We start from the raw sequence: 23,327 nt of genomic DNA on the forward strand, positions 1-23,327 counted from the left end.
TGAGAATTTTTGCCGTCCGTTTTGCTTTTAGTACTGGATCCCCAATACCTAAAACAGTGGCTGGCACAGATTAGGCTTTCAGTCAATACTAGGTTGAAGGATGGATAGGTGAATGAATGAATTAATGAATGAATCAGAGCTCTCCTCCTTAACACGTATTAAGCTAGGGACAGTAGCACACAGCCTGGTCACCACAAGCATGAAGAACCCTAGGTTTCCGTCAGGCCGCTTCTCCTTGAGTGGGCGTGGCTGAGGCGTGCACTTCACCCCGCCCCTCTGCTAGTCTGTGCGGCCACGCCTCCACCACCGCCGCCGCCGCCGCCGCCGAGCGCAAGGGCTTCTGGGAGCCAAGCCTCGGGGTCTCGGGGAAGGGGCTCAGGTGGCCGCCATCTTGGAATGCGAACCGGGTCGCTAAGCTCGCGCTAGGTTAGGAACGACCGCCACTCTGTTACCTGAAGCCGACCTTATCTCCGCCCGCACTGGAGTCAGGGCACCGGAGAATATCACATTAATGGGTAAGTGGGAGTGACACAGGCCAGTTTGGGGAAATCCAGGCTTGGTCCTTTTGAATTCCATTAGTTCTGTGGCCACTGTTTTTATTGACTCGTTTCCTTGCGAAGGGTTCTGGACCTGGCCCTAACAGGGTGTTTCTCAGATTTTCCAGAGGGTGACAGCAGTCGTGGGGGCGTGGCAGCCCGACTTTCCCTTGTAGATTAGAAAGCGCCATGAGAGATTCTTTCTGACAGCCAGGCTGGTCCTTGGAAGGAGCTTTAGGCAGCGGATCTGATCGTCACACCTCAATCGCTCACTGTTTCTGGGTGGTTCTTCTCAGTACGTAGTCTTGCCAAACGTGGCTGCTCACACCTGGTAACCAGTGGCTGGGAGTTTATGGAAATGCCACACTGCAAGAGACTGGATCCTCGGGTTACCTACGTGAAGCAGTTCTACCTCCTCCAGCTGCCCTTCTTGTACCTGCTGGCCTGAGAGCGCTCAGTCCAGGGTTCCACACGTCTCCGTTCCAAGATGAAAAATTTAATAGTGTTTAATCGATAATGCGTGTAAGGATTTGAAAGCATTAAACGCCGGTGGTACTTCAAAAATATGGAACTGACATTAACTCTTGACCGTTTTGAATACATCGAAGAAAGATAAAAGACTTGTGACTTCGTCTCGCAATTTCGGTACTCAATAATGACTCGTGTTTTATAGGAAAGAGGATTTCCTGGCGAGCAAGGAACGCCTCTGTCTTCAGAACTAAGTACTGCCTGTTTGGTTGTAGGGGCGTCAGGTGGGTGCTTAGCTCTTTGTACAGTTTTGTAATTTTTCTAGTGGGAAGGTCAGATACGTGGAAATGAAGTCTTTACTAGCAGGAAAAATTCAATTGACAGATATCAGAAAAAAAGAAAATACTAAGTTCAGATTCTAATTATTTGCTTAACTTAAACATGATTTTGCTAAGAACTGGGTAAAAAATTAAGCTTATGAGTGAAAAAAATTTCTCTTGTTTTGCAAATTTAACGTGATTGTACAACTTTTTTTAATATATATTTAAACTTATAATGCCCCAGCTTTTTTTTTTTTTTTTAAGAATGATTGTTTTAAGTTGTTGATGGACCTTTATTTTATTTATTTATATGTGTTGCTGAGATTCGAATCCAGGGCCTCACACATGCCAGGCAAGTGATCTATCGCTGAGCCACAACCCCATCCTCAAATGCCCCCAGCTTTTGAATCAGTCTTTTAAATTGTATTTTCCTGTGAATAAAACAATTTCATTGGATGGGACATCTTTAGAGATTATTTTCCTTGGCCTTCACATCACATTTAAAGCAAGACAAGAAAACGCAGGCATTAAGTAAGAAGCATACTATAGAAGAAAAAGGGAAAAGTGATATATGAATTTGGGGGCTATATTTTATTTGGATAACAAATTTATATTGAAACATTTCTGTTAAATGTTTTAGTCTGGTTGTCTAGGTTAGCGGTCTCAGAAGTAGCATCTAGATTGCGTGTGTGTGGTAGTACCGGTTTGGGGACACAAAATGATCCAATTAAATGTGGAAAGAAAACATTAGAACCATCTTTTTAAAAATTTCCCTTTTGGGGGAGGGTACTGGAGATTAAACTTAGGGCAGTAGACCACTGAGGCACATCCCCAGCTCTATTTTGTATTTTATTTAGAGACAGGGTCTCACCAAGTTGCTTAGCGCCTCACTGTTGCTGGGGCTGGCTTTGAACTCCTCCTGCCTCAGCCTCCCAAGCCACTGGGATTGCAGGCGTTTGCCATGGCACCCAGCTAAAAATGTCCTTTTTAAAAAAATAAAATTTTTTGTAATTTTATGATGGGGTAGCATATTAGCATAGTAATAGGTGTTTAGAAATAAATATTGAGGATGAATACACACATTTTGCACATCATATGTAAAGATGTGTGATCAAAAAAGCTTAGAGGTGGTCTAGAAAATGTGATATATATAGGTGCTAAATATCTTGAGAGATTTATTGCCATGAATATTCTCATTACAATATTTTCCACTTGTTGGTCATATTTCAGCAACTAATGTTGAGGCCTAGTTTGCTCTTTAATAAACTCTGATCTCTCTTTTTCCTTTTGGAGCTTAAGCTCTTAGTGAGATAGAGGATTTCTTTATATATAAGATAATAAGAGTAATACTAAACGTTATTAAAAAGTTAAGATTGAATAGTTTCTAATGATGATTACTTACAAGTGCATGCAATATTGCTAAAATCCATTAAATATTTTAAAAAGGAATTTTGGTCAAATATAAATGCATTTTAATTTCCAGAATACACAGGGGTTAACTTCAAAGACACAAACTAGCTTCTTTTCTTGGGTGCTATGAATTGAACCCGGGGCACTGGATATGCTAACGCACACACTCTACCACTGATCTATACCCACAGCCCACATTCTCAAATCATTAGTCCATTCCATTCTACCTCTAGCTCTATCACTACTGAAATTTGTCAAACTTTACTGGTGACCTCAAGTTTTCTCCGTTTTTCTGCTAAAATGTGAATTTCCTCAAGAGTTCTCCTTTGATGATTTTTTTTTTATAACTCTCCATGATATTAGATGATCAGTAAGGACCTATGTCAAAGTATGTACTAGAGTCAGTATATAATTATTACAATGGCTACAATTAACAACAATACCAACAGTCTTGACAATACCAAGTGGAGATAGAATGCAGAACATTTGGAACTCTTTCTCATATATTGCCAATGAGAAGGCAATATGTTATTGTAGCTTTGAAAAGCAGTTTGGCAGTTTCTTATAAAGTGAAATACACACTTACCATATTATCCTTCAGTTCTACTCCTAAATATTTACTTGAGAGGAGTCAAAAAACTTATGTTTACAGAAACACTTGTATGTGAATTTTTGTAGCAGATTTATTTATAACCTCCTAAAACTGGAAACAAATCAAATGTCCTTCAGCTGAAAACCAAATAGCTATGCGATATATCCCAACAGTGAAATGCTCCTTGGCAATAGGAAGAGACTAACAATAATGCCAATAACAGGGATGATGCAAATAGGAGGTGGATTCAGAAGACTGAATGCTATACAATTCCATTTATGTATAATTCAGGGAAAAGCATAAGTATACAGCTACAGAACAAATCAGTGGTTCCCAAGTATGAAGCATGGTGGCTGGGCTAGGGAGAGGGTTAATAGGAACAGCATGAGGCAATTTTTTTAGGGGTAAAGGAACTCTTTTGTGTCTTGACTGTGATGGTTTTATGACTATGCATTTGTTCAATTTACAGAACTACAAGCCAAAGTGATCTTTACTGAATAGTAAAAATGAACTTAAAATAACTGAATTCATCATTATTCCCTCAGAAACAAGCAGGCAAACAAAATAACCACTCCTTTGATCCTCTTGATCTTCAAGTTTATTTCCTGTTTTGGGTTATTTTATCATAATACTGAAATGGCTCAAGCTTAAAAACTATGAAGTCATACTCCAATTCCTTTTAGTCCTTACTACATATCTGTTGAATTTGGCTTCTAAATCTTACTGAATCTGTTTCAGAAATACTTCTGGAATCTAACTTATCTTCTATATTTTTATTTTAGTAATATAATTTAGGTCTTCAGCATCTCTCTTTTCTCTCCCCGTACTACTTGAGACAACTTTTTCCTTAATCTCTTTGATTTTATTCTTTAGGATCAAATCTAAATTTCCGAACTGGATTTCAAGAACCACGTATGTTTTACCCTTAAAGCTTTGTTTCTTGTCCCTTTTCTCTTGCATCCTTTTGTTCAGGTACACTGGATTTCTTCCTGTTCTGAGGCTGTACAAGGCTTCTTTTTATTATCATTATTATTTATTTGTACTGGGGATATTTTATTATTTGTATTTATTTAATTTTAAATTTTGAAACAGGATCTCGCTAAGTTGCCCAGGCTGGCCTCAAACTTGTAATCCTTCTGTCTCAGCCTCCTGAGTTGCTGGGATTATAGGCAAGCATCACAGCACCTGGCTATGCCAGGGTTCTTCCGAAAACATTGCTTTTGTGTATAGTCCTGTTTGAAATGCTTGTTGCTTCTCTTTCCTTTTTATCCTCTTCCCTGGAGAATTTGTCTCATCAAGATAGAATAACAGTGAAGCCGTTCAGAGTGCCTCAAGATGTTCTTATAGGATTTAATGCATATGTATTTTGTACTTTATTATACAATAAAATCTTCTCCTTTATTAGTCTGTCTACTGTATCTGGGATGCCAGATAAAAGCCAGCTTCTCCTTTTGTGTTTACTTCATAAGCTGATTGATAATATCATCTGGTTAGGCCTAGTTGTTAGCCTCTGAATTCATCAGAGTAACCTACTAGGTAGTAACTATCTCTAATATTTAACTTAAGTGAGAACACTGCTTTAAACTGATTTTTCTTCATATGTAAATCCAGAATACGATACAGTATCATTATTTTAGTGTTCATATCAGATAAAGCAAACTATCAATGTAATGTTTACTTATGCAATTCATTTTTAAAAGTAAAAGGTAGTACATATACTTCAAACATGAAATTTCTTTTTTTATTATTTTTTTAAAAATTTGTTTTGTAGTTGGAGAGGGACAGAATACCTTAATTTTATTTATTTATTTTTATGTGATGCTGAGGATCAAACCCAGTGCCTCATGCATGCTAGGCATGCTACAGCCCCAGCCCATTTCATAGTAGTACATATACTTCAGATATAAAATTTTATATTATATTTTTATATATACTTAAGTATATCTATTTTGAAATACAATTGTAGCAAAACTTTAAAGATAGAATATATAAATATTGAGAAAGAACTAATTATTACTGGAGGACTGAGCACTGACATTGTAGTTATAACTCAGGTTATGAAGCTTATGGCCTTAGTATTTAATTTAAGACAGTACCTTAAGTAAGTGAAAGAAGCCAGACCCCAGTAAATATTTGAGGTATGCTTATTGAATCCTGCTATTGTATTTCATTGAAAATAAGACTATTTAGTGCTGGCTATTTCTTTATTTTGTCAGAAGCTATAATTTAGAAGTGTTTTTTTTTTTTTTTCTTTTTTGATTACCTAAATAGTTCATTATTATTTCCTGACTTACAGCAATTGTAAGATACATCCTACTTCAGAAAGGTCAAAGTACCATGGGAGGTAAGAGAGTAAGGAAGGTTGTTGAATCTTAATGAAATAAGGGTAATAACTTTGTATTTAGATTAAAATTTGTTATTTGTCTAATACTGTTATGATTTGTACATGATTTGTCCCTGTTAAAACTCAATTTGGAAATTTGCCAACTTAACAGTCATTGTTCAGAGTTGGGCCCTTTAAGACGGATTAATGTCTTGTTGTGGAAATGCATTAGTTCTCATAAATGTGGATCTTATGAGCTAGTCAACATCTTTGTTCCCTTCCCCTCTGCACATGTCTAACTTCTTGCCCTATCCACAAGCCACGCAGATTCCTGTACTTTCCCAGCCTCCATAATTTTGAACTAAATAAACCTCTTTTAAAATAAATTACTCTGACTTCAGGTGTTTTGGTAAAGTAACAGAAAACAAACTTATGACAAACATGTAATTCCTAAAATATTGCTCATTTTGCTCTTTGGACATGAGTTTCAGAATGATCTTTGAGATCTGTGTAATCCGTGAGCCTGAATTTAGTTGCTCTAGAGGAAATATCTTATGTTGTTTTATGTTGTTTTGAGAGTTATCCATGTCTGGTTTTTTTTCTTTCTTTAAGATTCCATGGCTAGTCCAGGGAAAGATAATTACAGAATGAAAAGTTATAAAAATAAAGCCCTAAATCCTCAAGAGATGCGTAGAAGAAGAGAAGAAGAAGGAATACAGCTTCGAAAACAAAAAAGGGAAGAACAGGTCGGTATTTTTAAATATTTATTTATTTATTTATTTATTTATTTTTTAATTTCTTGACATATCATATTCCACACTTTGATTCAAGTGGGTTATGAACTCCCACCTTCACCCCATACACAGATTGCAGAACCACATCAGTTACACATCCATTGATTTACATATTGCCATACTAGTGTCTGTTGTGCTCCGCTGCCTTTCCCATCCTCCACCCTCCCCCCTCCCCACCTCTCCCCTCCCCTCCCCTCCTCTCTCTCTACCCCCTCCACTGTATAACCCTGAGGGTCTCCTTCCATTACCATGCAATTTCCCTTCTCTCTCCCTTTCCCTCCCACCTCTCATCCCTGTTAAATGTTAATCTTCTTCTCCTGCTCTTCGTCCCTACTCTGATCTTATTTACTCTCCTTATATCAAAGAATACATTTGGCATTTGTTTTTTAGGGATTGGCTAGCTTCACTTAGCATAATCTGCTCTAATGCCATCCATTTCCCTGTAAATTCTATGATTTTGTCATTTTTTAATGCAGAGTAATACTCCATTGTGTATAAATGCCACATTTTTTGTATCCATTCGTCTATTGAAGGGCATCTAGGTTGGTTCCACAGTCTTGCTATTGTGAACTGTGCTGCTATGAACATCGATGTAGCAGTGTCCCTGTAGCATGCTCTTTTTAGGTCTTTAGGGAATAGACCAAGCAGGGGAATAGCTGGGTCAAATGGTGGCTCCATTCCCAGCTTTCCAAGAAATCTCCATACTGCTTTCCAAATTGGCTGCACCAATTTGCAGTCCCACCAGCAATGAACAACTGTACCCTTTTCCCCACATCCTCACCAGCACTTGTTGTTGTTTGACTTCATAATGGCTGCCAATCTTACTGGAGTGAGATGGTATCTTAGGGTGGTTTTGATTTGCATTTCTCTGACAGCTGGAGATGGTGAGCATTTTTTCATGTACTTGTTGATTGACTGTATGTCCTCCTCTGAGAAGTGTCTGTTCAGGTCCTTGGCCCATTTGTTGATTGGGTTGTTTGTTCTCTTATTGTCTAATTTTTTGAGTTCTTTGTATACTCTGGATATTAGGGCTCTATCTGAAGTGTGAGGAGTAAAGATTTGTTCCCAGGGTGTAGGCTCCCTATTTACCTCTCTTATTGTTTCTTTTGCTGAGAAAAAACTTTTTAGTTTGAGTAAGTCCCATTTGTTGATTCTAGTTATTAACTTTTGTGCTATGGGTGTCCTATTGAGGAATTTGGAGCCCGACCCCACTGACTGTAGATCGTAGCCAACTTTTTCTTCTATCAGACGGCGCGTCTCTGATTTGATATCAAGCTCCTTGATCCATTTTGAATTCACTTTTGTGCATGGCGAGAGAAAGGGATTCAGTTTCATTTTGTTGCATATGGATTTCCAGTTTTCCCAGCACCATTTGTTGAAGATGCTATCCTTCCTCCATTGCATGCTTTTAGCCCCTTTATCAAATATAAGATAGCTGTAGTTTTGTGGATTGGTTTCTGTGTCCTTTATTCTGTACCATTGGTCCACCCGCCTGTTTTGGTACCAGTACCATGCTGTTTTTGTTACTATTGCTCTGTAGTATAGTTTGAAGTCTGGTATCGCTATACCGCCTGATTCACACTTCCTGCTTAGCATTGTTTTTGCTATTCTGGGTCTTTTATTTTTCTATATGAATTTCATGATTGCTTTCTCTATTTCTACAAGAAATGCCGTTGGGATTTTGATTGGCATTGCATTAAACCTTTAGAGAACTTTTGGTAATATCGCCATTTTGATGATGTTAGTTCTGCCTATCCATGAACAGGGTATATTTTTCCATCTTCTAAGATCTTCTTCTATTTCTCTCTTTAGGGTTCTGTAGTTTTCATTGTATAAGTCTTTCACCTCTTTTGTTAGGTTGATTCCCAAGTATTTTATTTTTTTTGAAGATATTTTGAATAGAGTGGTTGTCCTCACTTCCATTTCAGAGGATTTGTCGCTGATATACAGGAATGCCTTTGATTTATGCGTGTTGATTTTATATCCTGCCACTTTGCTGAATTCATTTATTAGCTCTAATAGTTTCTTTGTAGAGCCTTTTGGGTCTGCTAGGTATAGAATCATATCATCTGCAAATAGTGATAATTTAAGTTCTTCTTTTCCTATTTTGATGCCTTTAATTTCTTTCTTCTGTCTAATTGCTCTGGCCAGTGTTTCGAGAACTATGTTGAACAGAAGTGGAGAGAGAGGGCATCCCTGTCTTGTTCCAGATTTTAGAGGGAATGCCTTCAGTTTTTCTCCATTCAGAATGATGCTAGCATGAGCCTTAGCATAGATTGCTTTTACAATATTGAGGTATGTTCCTGTTATCCCTAGTTTTTCTAGAGTTTTGAACATAAAGGGATGCTGTACTTTGTCGAATGCTTTTTCCGCATCTATTGAGATGATCACATGGTTCTTATTTTTAAGTCTATTGATGTGGTGAATAACATTTATTGATTTCCTTATATTGAACCAGCCTTGCATCCCAGGGATGAATCCTACTTGATCATGATGTACAATTTTTTTGATATGTTTTTGTATCCGATTCGCCAGAATTTTATTGAGGATTTTTGCATCTAGGTTCATTAGAGATATTGGTCTGTAGTTTTCTTTCTTTGAAGTGTCTTTGTCTGGTTTAGGTATCAGGGTGATGTTGGCCTCATAGAATGAATTTGAAAGTTCTCCCTTCTTTTCTGTTTCCTGAAGTAGCTTGAAAAGTATTGGTATTAGTTCTTCTTTAAAGGTTTTGTAAAATTCTGCTGTATACCCATCCCGTCCTGGGCTTTTCTTAGTTGGAAGTCTTTTTATGGTTTCTTCTATTTCCTCAATTGATATTGGTCTGTTTAGGTTGTCTATATCCTCCTGACTCAATTTGGGCAGATCATATGACTTAAGAAATTTATCTATGCCTTCACTATCTTCGAATTTATTGGAGTATAAGGATTCAAAATAGTTTTTGATTATCTTCTGTATTTCTGAAGTGTCTGTTGTGATATTGCCTTTTTCATCCCGTATGCTAGTAATTTGAGTTCTCTCTCTTCTTCTCTTCGCTAGCATCGCTAAGGGTCTGTCGATTTTGTTTATTTTTTCAAAGAACCAACTTTTAGTTTTGTCAATTTTTTCAATTGTTTCTTTTGTTTCCACTTCATTAATTTCAGCTCTGATTTTCATTATTTCTTGCCTTCTACTTCTTTTGCTGTTGTTTTGCTCTTCTTTTTCTAGGATTTTGAGATGAAGTATGAGATCATTTATTTGTTGGTTTTTTCTTTTTTTAAGGAATGAACTCCAAGCAATGAATTTTCCTCTTAGAACTGCTTTCAATGTGTCCCATAGATTCCGATATGTTGTGTCTGTGTTTTCATTTATCTCTAAGAATTTTTTAATTTCCTCCTTGATGTCTTCTATAACCTATTGATCATTCAGTAACCTATTGTTCATTCTCCAAGTGATGTATGCTTTTTGCTTCCTTCTTTTATCGTTGATTTTCAGTTTCATTCCATTATGATCAGATAAGATGCATGGTATTATCTCTACTCCTTTATATTGTCTAAGAGTTGCCCTGTGACATAATATATGATCTATTTTTGAGAAGGATCCATGTGCTGCTGAGAAAAAAGTGTAACTGCTTGATGTTGGGTGGTATACTCTATATATGTCAATTAGGTGTAGGTTATTAATAGTGTTATTGAGTTCTATAGTTTCCTTATTCAGCTTTTGTTTGGAAGATCTGTCCAGTGGCGAGAGAGGTGTGTTGAAGTCTCCCGTGATTATGGTATGGTGGTCTATTAGACTCTTGAACTTGAGAAGAGTTTGTTTGACGAACATAGCTGCACCATTGTTTGGGGCATAAATATTTATGATTGTTATGTCTTGTTGGTGTATGGTTCCCTTAAGCAGTATGTAGTGTCCCTCTTTATCTCTTTTGATTAACTTTGGCTTGAAATCTATTTTATTTGATATGAGTATGGACACTCCTGCTTGTTTCCGAAGTCCATATGAGTGATATGGTTTTTCCCAACCTTTCACCTTCAGCCTATGTATGTCTTTTCCTATCAAATGCGTCTCCTGTAGGCAGCATATTGTTGGGTCTTGTTTTGTGATCCATTCTACTAGCCTGTGTCTCTTAATTGGTGAGTTTAAGCCATTAACATTTAGGGTTATTATTGAGATATGGGTTGTTCTTCCAGCCATATTTGTTTATTTCTGTTACTAAACATGGTTTGTTTTCCTCTTTGATTATTTTCCCCCCCTTTACTGTCCTACCTCCCACTGTTGGTTTTCATTGGTATTTTCCATTTCCTCTTCCTGTAATGCTTTGGCGAGGATGTTTTGAAGAGATGGTTTTCTAGCTGCGAATTCTTTAAACTTTTGTTTATCGTGGAAGGTTTTAATTTCATCTTCCATCCTGAAGCTTAATTTCACTGGATACACAATTCTTGGTTGGAACCCATTTTCTTTCAGTGTTTGAAATATGTTATTCCAGGATCTTCTAGCTTTCAGAGTCTGTGTTGAAAGATCAGCTGTTATCCTGATTGGCTTACCCCTAAATGTAATCTGCTTCCTTTCTCTTGTAGCCTTTAAAATTCTCTCCTTATTCTGTATGTTGGGCATCTTCATTATAATGTGTCTAGGTGTGGATCTCTTATGATTTTGCACATTCGGCGTCCTGTAGGCTTCTAGGATTTGGGATTCTGTCTCATTCTTCAAGTCTGGGAAGTTTTCTCGTATTATTTCATTGAATAGACTGCTCATTCCTTTGGTTTGGAGCTCTGTACCTTCCTGTATCCCAATGACTCTTAAGTTTGGTCTCTTAATGTTATCCCATATTTCTTGGATGTTCTGCTCATGGTTTCTTAACAGTCTTGCTGAGCTGTCTATGTTCTTTTCCAGTTGAAATACTTTGTCTTCATTGTCTGATGTTCTATCTTCTAAGTGTTCTACTCTCCTGGTAGTATTCTCCATTGAGTTTTTAAGTTGGTTTATTGCTTCCTGCATTTCTAGGATTTCTGTTTGTTTGTTTTTTATAACCTCTATCTCCCTGTATAGTTGATCCTTTGCTTCCTGGATTTGTTTGCGTAATTCATTGTGGAAGTGATCTTTCATTGTCTGATTTTGCTGTCTAATGTCTTCCTTGATACTCCAGATCATCTGAAGCATGTATATCCTGAATTCTTTATCTGACATTCCATGTGCTGCAGCTGTTACCTCTTCTAAAGTTGCGTTGACCTGCATTGCTTGTGGTCCTTTCTTTCCTTGTCTTTTCATACTGCTTGCGTATCTTTCCTGCAGGTGCGGGCGGCGGCTCTGCTCTCTCCTTATTCCAATTGGGGTGTTGTGGCTACCACGCCGGCAGGTCACTGGGCCTGTTCTGGGTGCTGGTGGCGGCTCTGTTCTGCCCCTACTCCAATTGGGGTGACGAGTGTACCACGCCGGCAGGCCACCGGGCCTGATCCGCCGGTCGGTTGCAGGTTTGCCTACCCTGCAGGCGCGGGTGGCGGCTCTACTCTGCCCCTACTCCAAATGGGGTGACGTGTCTGTCGTACCGGCAGGCCACTGGGCCTGTCCCGCTGGTCGGTCGCAGATCTGCCCAGCTTTCGGGCTCGGGTGGAGGCTCTGCTCTGCCTCTACTCCAATTGGGGTGTCGTGACTACCCCGCCTGCAGGACGCTGGGCCTGTTCCTGGCACGGGCGGCGACTCTGCTCTGCCCCTACTCCAATTAGGGTGGTGTGTGTACCACGCCGGCAGGCTCCTGGGCCTGATCCGCCGGTCTGTCGCAGGTCTGCCTACCTTGGAAGCGCGGGCGGCGGATCTGCCCTGCCCCTCCTACCACGCCTGCAGACCCCTGGGCCTGATCTGCAGGTTGGTCACAGGTCTGCTCACCCTGCGGGCACGAGTGGCTGTTCCGCTCCGCCCCCACTCCAATTGGGGTCACGTGGCCACCACACCGGCAGGGCCTGATCCGGGCGTGGGAGAAGGATCTGCTCTGCCCCTACTCCAGTTGGGGTGACGTGTGTACCACACTGGCAGGCCACTGGGCCTGACTCACCAGGCTGTCACAGGTCTGTTTAGCTTGCAAGCGCGAACGGCGGCTCTGCCCTGCCCCTCCTACCACGCCCATGTACCACTGGGTCGCGGGTCTGCCCACCTTGCGGGTGCGGGTGGCGGCTCCGCTCCGCCCCCTCTCCAATTGGGGTCACGCGGTCACCACGCTGGCGAGCCGCTGGGCCTGCTCTGGGCGCTGGCGGCGGCCCGGCTCCTCCCCTCTGGCTCGACGACAAATTGAGGAGACTCGGGTGTCTGTGCCTCACCCCCCCTACCAGGATACCAACTGTTTATGTCGCCGCTGGTATTGATGAAGTTCTCTCCTCCGCCGCTTTCTGATGACATCAGATCTCTGCCATGTTGGTATCCTATGCGAATGGCAGCATTTCGTTCCCCTTGCCGGGCAACCAAAGCAACGAGTGAGTCCTGACCGGCCCTCAGCAGGACCCGGACCAAGAAGCAGTTTCCGCGGGCTCCTAGCCCCGGGTCAGGGAAGTTCCGGGAGCCGGAACTCGGCCGCTCCGTGCTCGGTGTAAGCTCCTATAAGAGTAGGCTCCAAGAAGCAGTCCCCGCGGGCTCAGTTCCGGGAGCCAGAACTCGGCCGCCCCGCGCTCGGTGTTCGCTCCGATAAGATCAGGTTCTAAGAAGCACCCAGGCACTGAACCCTAGCAATCTGTCTGCAAGCCGCAGGCGAATGGCAGCCTGAAATTACCTGTTCTATGGCTGAATGAGCTGCGGTCAGTCGAAATCAGGGATGGTGACGTCAGCTTTCCAACATGGTGGCTGCTGGCCTCCTCTGTGGTCTGACCGGTGTGGAGAACCGAGATGGACCGCTTCCTTCCCCCGTCTCGAACCCAGAATTCAGCCCTGAGTACGGTGCTTGCACGGCTGGCAGAAACTGCAGTGCTGTATCCCTGCGTCGCTATCTCCTCGTTTCCCAGCGCGCGCTGCAGACTCTAGCCACGGGGCGATTTGCTGAATAAGCAGTGTTACCCTCCGTGCGACAAACCTCTCGCGTTTGAGTCCCCGTAGCCGATCGTCGTGCGATGGAAATCCTTCCTCCAGGTTCCGGAGCACCCCACTATTGCTGGAAATTCCTAACAAGATATCCTTTAGCCGTCCTGACTTGTCATACTCCCACACAGTGAAGCAGCACACGGGGGCAATGCACTAACCCTAACCCTAACCCTAACCCCCAATATCACAATCAGTTAATCAGTTAATAATATGATCTATCATCTCTCGCTCTGTGGTGTCTTTCACATCTTAATATTTATAGTAGGCACTTAAAAAAAATCCTGTTGAAGTGTGTACAGATTGAAGAACAGTTAGGAACCACAAAGACTATAGCCAACGATCTACATACTGTGGGGTCGGGCTCCAAATTCCTCAATAGGACACCCATAGCACAAAAGTTAATAACTAGAATCAACAAATGGGACTTACTCAAACTAAAAAGTTTTTTTCTCAGCTAAAGAAACAATAAGAGAGGTAAATAGAGAGCCTACATCCTGGGAACAAATCTTTACTCCTCACACTTCAGATAGAGCCCTAATATCCAGAGTATACAAAGAACTCCAAAAATTAGACAATAAGATAACAAACAACCCAATCAACAAATGGGCCAAGGACCTGAACAGACACTTCTCAGAGGAGGACATACAGTCAATCAACAAGTACATGAAAAAATGCTCACCATCTCTAGCAGTCAGAGAAATGCAAATCAAAACCACCCTAAGATACCATCTCACTCCAGTAAGATTGGCAGCCATTATGAAGTCAAACAACAACAAGTGCTGGCGAGGATGTGGGGAAAACGGTACACTTGTACATTGCTGGTGGGACTGCAAATTGGTGCAGCCAATCTGGAAAGCAGTATGGAGATTTCTTGGAAAGCTGGGAATGGAGCCACCATTTGACCCAGCTATTCCCCTTCTTGGTCTATTCCCTAAAGACCTAAAAAGAGCATGCTACAGGGACACTGCTACATCGATGTTCATAGCAGCTCAATTCACAATAGCAAGACTGTGGAACCAACCTAGATGCCCTTCAATAGACAAATGGATTAAAAAAATGTGGCATTTATACACAATGGAGTATTACTCTGCATTAAAAAATGCCAAAATCATAGAATTTGCAGGGAAATGGATGGCACTAGAGCAGATTATGCTAAGTGAAGCTAGCCAATCCCTAAAAAACAAATGCCAAATGTCTTCTTTGATATAAGGAGAGTAACTAAGAACAGAGTAGGGACAAAGAGCATGAGAAGAAGATTAACATTAAACAGAGATGAGAGGTGGTAGGGAAAGGGAGAGAAAAGGGAAATTGCATGGAAATGGAAGGAGACCCTCAGGGTTATACAACAGAACATACAAGAGGAAATGAGGGGAAAGGGAAAAATAATACAAGGGGGAGAAATGAAGGTCAGTAGAGGGGGTAGAGAGAGAAGAGGGGAGGGGAGGGGAGGGGAGGGGGGATAGTAGAGGATAGGAAAGGTAGCAGAACACGACAGTCACTAGTATGGCAATATGTAAATCAATGGATGTGTAATTGATTTGATTCTGCAATCTGTATATGGGCTAAAAATGGGATTTCATAACCCACTTGAAGCAAAGTGTGAAAGATGATATATCAAGAACTATGTAATGTTTTGAACAACCAACAATAAAAAAACAAAAATGAAAAAAAAAAAACAAAGACTATAGCCAGATTTTTTTCTTATTTTTGATTTAAGAAATGTAGCTATAAATCTACGTTCATGGCTTCACCATGTTTCTTTCTTTCTTTCTCCCCCCCCTTCATTTTTATTCCTGAATTAATAAACATAGGGATATTAACTCAGTTAATATGCCATCTGTTATCTCCCTATGAAATGGATTTGCTTTTACATTGATTTCTCTTTATTGCAGTTGTTCAAACGCAGAAATGTCTCTTTGCCCAGAAATGACGACTCTATGTTAGAAAGTCCTATCCAGGATCCAGATATCAGTTCTACTGTACCCATTCCAGAGGTATATTTTGCAAAAAAAAAAAAAAAAATGTATTTTTAATTATACCTCAACAATATTTCATAAACAGTGTTTGCAAAAGATACTAGTCATGCAAAAAATTAAATTTTCTTTTGTGTTTTTAGGAAGAAGTTATTACCACAGATATGGTTCAAATGATTTTTTCTAATAGTGCTGAACAACAGCTAACAGCAACACAGAAATTTAGAAAGCTGCTTTCTAAAGGCAAGAATCATTTTCAGTATGCTTATTTGATATTATAGGATTTTGTGATAGAATTTTGTTTTATTGTTTTGTTTTGTTTTTTATTTAAGATACCTTTGCTGGATATAGTAGGTCTTCATTTCTCTGTAAAGTATCTTTCAAAATAATATCTATTTTTAAAAAATATTATGAAAGTAACATTGATTGTGGAAAAATTGCAAAATATGAAAGAATTTTAAAAAGCAAATATAAAGCTGGGTTCAGTGACACACACTTGTAATCCCAGCAGCTCGGGAGGCTGAGGCAGGAGGAGCCTGAGTTCAAAACCAGCCTCAGCAAAAGTGAGGCACTTAGCTACTCAGTGAGACCCTGTCTCTAAATAAAATACAAAATAAGGCTGGGGATATGGCTCAGTGGTTGAGTGCCCCTGAGTTCAATCCCTGGTAGCCCCCCACCCCACCCCACCCCCGCCACCAAATAAAAGCAAATATAAGAATGATCTTGGTAGAGGCTGGGGTCATGGCTCAGTGGTAGAATGCTTGCCTAGCATGTGTGAGGCACTGGATTCGATTCTCTGCACCACATATAAATAAAGGTCCATCAAAAATTAATAAAATATTTAAAAAAAAAAAGAAAAAAGGTCTTGGTACCAAGAAATAAGGTTGTATATTCTTGTGAAAGTGTTTTGCAGACATGATTTTTTAAATGGTAACATGGCATTATAGAGTGTGAATGTTAAGTAGTAATTTAATCAGTCAGGCCTTACGTTTTCCCAAAGTTTTTGGTTATCATAAATACGCTATAAAAATCATTATATGATCTAAAATTTTCTGAACATATATTTACAAAGTGAAATAGTGGATGAAAGGGAATAAAGTTTATTAATTTGCACTCTCGTTTTCAGTTTGTACATGTATTCTTTTTAATTTACTTTTACCAACACAATTATTTTTTTAAAAGATATGTTAATGTAATAGCATTTTGTATGGTCTTTTTCTGATAGAATATTTTGCCTTATTTATTGACCCTTCATAATTCACAATAGCCTATATATTATTTATACAATTTTATATTGTTTATAAGAAATCATCATTAAATAAAAATATGTCTTAATCTCCTGTTTTATATATGGAATTTATAGAATTAGTAATTCTGATTAGCAATTCTAGTTCTATAAATTCCATATATGTTGATAAGATTTTGAAAATGCCCTTGGATCAGCTATTTTATCTTCCTAATAGAGACAGAATTGAAAAGAAATCTCATGGGGAGGTCTACATAGAATCCATGGCTTTTTCTTGTGCTTTCTACATTCAAGTTTTGTTTTCCATTCTTCTTCCAAGCTTTAGCTTAGCGATATTAAGAAATCCTTATACAATCAAGAATGACTTCCTTTCTTTTTATACTCTTATATTATAGCAGATTAATGAAATTTTTATAGTTTTATATTTTGCCACTTTTTGAGTTTTTTTTGGTACTAAGGATTGAATCCAGGTACACTGTATCACTGACCCACATCCTCAGCCCTTTTATGTTTTGAGAAGGTCTTCTAATTTCCCAGGCTGGCCTTGAATTTACACTTCTCTTGTCTTGGCCTCCAGAGTCACTGTGATTACAGCTGTGCACCACCTTATTTTTATAGACAGCCACCAGCATTTTTATGCTACAACTTCACCATTACTGAATTCTATATTTTGATTCATTAAGGCAGGGTGTGGTTTGAAGGATTTTTTCTCTTCACTCCCTACATGTTTGCTTTGGTGAAAAATTCTTTTAAGCCTTGTGTGCCTGTGTAATACCTTTCTGATGTCATTGAGCAAGTTGTCTGGATTCAGAATTCCTTGGTCAGAGGATTCTATCCTCATTCGCTCTAATTACTCAAAGGGTTCTGTTTTTGTTAATCTGTATTATCTTTTCCTTAGTGGGAAACACTTTTTCTTCTTGGTAGTGGGATTTTACTTGCATAGATTGGGCATACATCAGGAATTATGGATGTTTTCTTTTACTGATTTTCTGTCAGGGCTATTAAAGTATTAGATTTAATACAGTTTCACTTGATCCACCAAGTGTAGGAGAAATGGGAAAGCAGAATAACTAGAACAAAAAGAGGCAAAAACAAGCAGAAACTTTGCCTCTTTTGGAAGCATTTATTTATTGTAATGAATATTCTTACTCTTGATCTTAGAGACATCTAAGTATGTCTCTGGCTAATCCATAGCCTACCCGTAGCTCAAGTTTGTACCCCTTTAATTTAAGTCATAATAATGATATTTTGCTAAAATCACCTTTTCCCCTAGCATGACCAGTCTTGTAGATGTAAATCACAAATCATCCTTTTTTCAAGTTCATTTTTGTAGAAATTTGCGGAAGCAGATAAGTCCTCTATTTTGCTTATGTTTATATTGCCATAATGAATAAAGGTCTTATAGAGTTCATTAACCTTTACAAGTATAGAAACCTTTATTCTGTCGATTCATTTAATACTGGTAACAGTTCATAATATATTAGATTAGCTGCTGATCCAAGTACACTTAAATTGTTTTATTTTAGATGGAAGTAACCATAAATGTGTTGGTTTTAATTCTCCAGGAAGAGACCATATTTAGGTTCTTATCCATGTATATGTTATATATCTATGTCTATATTTAACTGTAGAGAGAGAGATAGCTGATTGTCTGGTACCTACCTCTCTCTACTCTCTAATCAAAAAATCCTGTTTTCTATTGCTCGGTGACTCGCACCTAAAATCCCAGCAACTCAGGAGGCAAAAGGATGGCAAGTTTAAAGCCAGCTTCAGCAACTTAATGAGGCCTTAAGCAACTTAGTGAGACTCTGTCTCAAAACATAGGAAGGGTTCAGCAAGTTAGTAAGGCCCTAAGCAATTTAATAGACTATCTCAAAATAAAACATAAAAAGTAAAACATAAAAAGGGCTGGGGATGGAGCTCAGAGGTAAAGCCCCCCTAAATCCAATCCCTAGTACCAAAAAACAAAACAAAAACTTAAAACACAAAATTCCTTTTTTTTTCTCTCCTAATCTCATTTCCCATGTACCCTCAAAAAAAGCAAAGCAAATTTTCTCATAAATTTAGGGGAAAAAGGATAGTAAAATTAGAATTTTCTTTTGGAAAAAAAGAAAAAAACAAGAAAGGTGAAGGTGCAAACTATAACTGTATAATTTAGTTTTGATTTTTTTTAATGTGGAGGGTAAAAGGATTAAAAATACATATTATTGTTTTATCCTATTGATATAAGTATAAAAACAGTTTAAGCTAGGGTCTCAAATTAATAATTAGAAGAACTTGGATTTTGATTTAGAACACCTGAACAAAATCTTATTCTATAGCTTTATTAACTGTAGTATGAAGAGTAAATGAAAATTTTTTCCTGGGTGATTAGGTAGGTAGATAACACAGTATAAGACAGATTTGGGTATTGGATGAAGGGAAAGGGGCAAGAGTAAGTAAGCATAGTGATATGAATTTGGTTTGGGTTATGCTACCTGTTAAAGAAAGTGTGAAAACAAAACCTCACATTAAAGGCACTTGTAAGTATGGTCTGGAATATAGCAGAGAATAATTCAGTTAAGGAGGTTCGTGAATTTTCACAAATGATAATGATAAGTAGCAATTGAATTAGCAAAATAGACTGATTTTCTAGGAAGAGAGTAAATAGAGGTAAGACGGATCCAAAGGAACACCAACAGAGAAGTTACTGAACAACCACAGAGGGTATTTTTACTAAATTGAAGGTAGAAGCAAGATTTCTTTGTTTTTAATTATTGTCTAGCTGAAATATCTTTCTTTGAATTTTTCATGAATTTCCTAGAGATTTTATGATTCTAAAAACATTTTGCATTTCCTGAAAATTTATTAAGAATATTAGATAGTCCAACAGCATTTCTGTAAAAAGAAATATCCATACAAAACAGAATCTCATATGTTAAGCAAATCATTGTTGGTAGTAAAGAAGATGTCCTTAAAATTGAGAGAAATATTGGAAAGAATTAGTAGGCCTTTTATCCCTCAGTTGGTGTTTTGAGTATTGGATTAAAATATTTCCATGTTGTAAAGGTGAGTTCCTTAATAGGTTTCAACTTAACTGTGTAGAAAATATTTTTTAAATCTCCTATCACTGCAATTAATTTTTGCTTTGCAAAAAACATTGCAGTGGGATTGGAGATATAGCCCAGTGGTGGACTGCTGCCTGATTGACTCCCCAGCACCTAAATCAATCAATCAAATTGCAATTATGAGAAAATTTGTCCTCAGTTATATCCAGTTAAAGTTATTTTATGTGCCCTGATAATTGAAACAGGGACCAGATAAGTGTCTTCTTGTGTCTATATATTAACTGATTTCTTTTTTTTGATATTTAGAACCTAATCCACCAATAGATCAAGTTATACAGAAACCAGGAGTTGTACAGAGATTTGTGAAATTCCTTGAAAGAAATGAAAATTGTACCTTACAAGTGAGTCTGAAGTTTTCTTTCTTAATCTCTTGTAGAAATGACTTTGAAGTTTCCATATTAAAATTCTTCAATACTGACTATATTATAAGCATTCATAAAGTACTTGGCAATTAAAGGAAAACATTCTTCTCATCTGTCTTGCCCTGGGCATGATGATAATGCTTGTTTCTTCTAGGAATTGTTATATTTTATTAAGCAGTATTTTAAAAATATATAAGATTTAATTAATGTTAATAAAAATTCTATGGTTGTTATCCTTCAAAAAATATTTTTTTGTTTTAGGAAACCTCAAACTAAAATGTTAACCCAGTGGTTAAGTTAATTTTGTTTCTTAGTTAACCACAGTTATAATTTTTTCCTTTTAAACATTTTAACTAATCAATTAGTTCCTTTTTTGAAACAAAGAATAAATTAGTATAATCTAGTAAAAATGTGACTAAAGTTTTTTTTCCCAAAGAGCATTACTTTTCAACCATGTATGATTTAAGATGTCTTCTATATAATTTGCTACTAGTGGAAAATCACCAAAGTTTGCAAATATTTTAATTTTTAAAAGAACCAAACAGTTTATCCTCCCTGACTTTATTGCTAAGTAAATTCTTAAGTAAGAGTACAGGGTGGAATTCTATCAGTTTGAGGAATTCAGTAAACCTTTACCTAACTGTCGGGTTTCTGTTCTCAAGACCAAATGGCTCAGGGGTTACTCCAATTGAACGGGGCTGACTGGGTGCGCAAAATAACCACACAAGAGACACAAGTACCTTTTTGTTTGGAGTCACTGTGACATCTCCTCTGACCTTAAGGGTCCGCAGAAAGAGAGAGAACGAGAGCATGCACTGACACCTTTTATTGATTATAGTTCCAAAATATTATATGATATGATAGTTCTCAAACACTGTGAACTTGGCAACTTATTCTGTATGGGGGGAATCAAGGAAGACTTCCCAAAATAGTCTTGAAGGCGAAGGAGAGTTTGGTGAACTGAGAGTAGGAAAATAGTTTTAGGTTAAGAGAATAGCATAGTGTATTCAGGACTTAGGGAACTTGATATTTATTAGTTACTATAATTAATACCTAATGAAATACAATAGTGTAACCTTGGGGTATCGCCATACCATGTATGTGAATATTAGTTCAGGCTATTAGTCTGTCTAAAATCTGTGTGGGGTGTATAATCCAGAATGACCTGCAAACATGTTTTGTTTGCCTGCACACATGTTTTAAAACATGTGAATTAGACTTTTTAAAAATTGGGAAATTTCAAATGAATATCCAGATTTCTTTTTCTTTGACAAATCAGAAGAGTTAGCATTATTGCCACATAGTAAAAGTGAAATTGAACTGAATAGAAGTGCTTTTTTCCTTTTTAGAAAGTTCCTGTTTCTTTCTTTAATCATACATATGCATTCTAGTTTTTCACAGTTCTTTAGTAGGTTTATGAATGGAGAATTTTGTGGAGTAATCTTTTGTCTTCTTAAAATATATGTGTAGTTTTTTAGTAGTAGATGGACACAATACTTTTATTTTATGTATTTATTTTTATGCGGTGCTGAGGATCAAACCCAGTACCTCATATGTGCCAGGCAAGTGTTCTACCACTGAGCTATAACCCCAACCTCTTAATTGTCTTTTGTCTTTTATTTATTTCATTATTTACAATTTGTCACAACTATGGTCTCCACTACTTTTTAGTATAAATTTTTTCTTAGTCTTGCACATAACAATAACTATACTTTTCAGTATTTCAGTAATGGCTTTGTGTGCAATTTCTGTTAATGATGATATCTACCTTAATATGAAAGCTGTCTCTTCAATGTTTTAAGCTATAGTCATTGCTTAGTTTGCCTGTGAATTTATATGTTGCTTTCTGTATTTACAGCTTCATTGTTAGGGAGCCATGGGTTCAATTTTTCTTAGTAGCTTCTGTTAAATTCTATCATAATATAAATTTATCCAAATTCTAATTGAATTGATGTGAATAACTTCTTTGAAACTCTCCTGCTTAAAAGATCATCAGAAATCCTAGTATTGTCTCTGCTAATAATGAAATCTTGATGTTGAACAAATACCTCTAAATCCCTAAAATTCCATTTTCTTATTTTTTATATAAGGAGATTGGGGCTACTTGCTACCTACGGAAACAAGTTCCTTTTATGATTCTGTTGCTCTATAAAGTAGTGTTTCATTTATTTTTGAACTTTCTTCAGAATACTTCTCAAACATCAGCAATTTTATTAATTAAAGTGTGTTATATATTGTTGGTTTTGTAAATTACCATTTATCCCTTCTCAGTTCTTGTTTTTACAGATTGAAGAATAGTATTGTTTTTCTTAATTAAGAGTTTTCATCTATGAAATCTGACTTCACAAAATGGATCTTATTAATCATGTCAGTCTTTCTCTCAGGCTTGTCCAGTTATGTTTTTACTCCTTCTCTTCTTCCTTTTTTCTCCTTTCTGACATTTTTTTCATGGTTTTATTTATTTTACTCTCTAACCTTAGTTTGAAGCAGCATGGGCACTAACTAATATAGCATCTGGAACTTTTCTGCATACCAAGGTAGTGATTGAAACTGGGGCTGTTCCAATTTTTATCAAACTTCTTAATTCAGAACATGAAGATGTTCAGGAACAGGTAAGTTACGTTTCTAACTTATTATATATTATGTAAGTTAAATTTCTAACTTATTATGTATGTTAGGTATTAATTTTATCTTGAAAATGCCATTTGTAATTATGATTTGTAATTTTTTGTGACTAATTTGTACATTGCACTCTTTAAAAACAGTAATTTCTTTTCAGTATCAGATTAGAAGGGTTAAAGAATGAACTGTCTGGGGCATAATCCTAGATTCTTAGTAAGTGTGATATCAGCTAGCATAGGAAGCACTCTTTTTATTTACAAAACAATGTACTGAGACCCAGAAAAGTTAATAGTTTACTTGAAATCATGAATGGCTGGTAGGTTTTAAAGCTGGGTCAATCTAACTAATTATTTTGTGTGGGGGGCGGGGAGTGGTTATTATATTTTTCTGTTTTTAATTATTACATTACTTTGAATAGAACCATTTTTAATGTACTTCATGAATATATTTTCAAGTAAAAGGAAAAATTTGATCAAATATAATTGTACCATCCAAAGAAAATAAATTATTTTGGTATTTTTGTTTCACATCAT

The 23,327-nt window shown here is 37.6% G+C and overlaps 1 protein-coding gene across 2 annotated transcripts in view; it reads left to right on the forward strand.

Annotated features, from left to right (window-relative positions):
* The first annotated feature begins 331 nt into the window (after positions 1–331).
* Positions 332–23,327, forward strand: part of Kpna5 (karyopherin subunit alpha 5) — a 46,631-nt gene continuing 23,635 nt past the window's right edge. Inside the window, exons 1-7 of one of the 2 annotated variants that reach the window (XM_046426439.2) lie at positions 332–515; positions 1,210–1,288; positions 6,262–6,395; positions 15,377–15,478; positions 15,601–15,700; positions 20,057–20,151; positions 22,653–22,784. In XM_046426439.2, the coding sequence (XP_046282395.1) occupies positions 6,267–6,395; positions 15,377–15,478; positions 15,601–15,700; positions 20,057–20,151; positions 22,653–22,784 (558 nt within the window). In that variant the 5' untranslated portion in view covers positions 332–515; positions 1,210–1,288; positions 6,262–6,266. The remainder of the gene's footprint in view (positions 516–1,209; positions 1,289–6,261; positions 6,396–15,376; positions 15,479–15,600; positions 15,701–20,056; positions 20,152–22,652; positions 22,785–23,327) is intronic. The other variant, XM_046426438.2, reaches the window with a different exon arrangement.

Source organism: Marmota monax, unplaced genomic scaffold (genome assembly GCF_021218885.2).
Source record: "Marmota monax isolate L192 unplaced genomic scaffold, Marmota_monax_Labrador192_F-V1.1 WCK01_AAM20220418_F8-fsc00174, whole genome shotgun sequence".
Lineage (NCBI taxonomy): Eukaryota > Metazoa > Chordata > Mammalia > Rodentia > Sciuridae > Marmota > Marmota monax.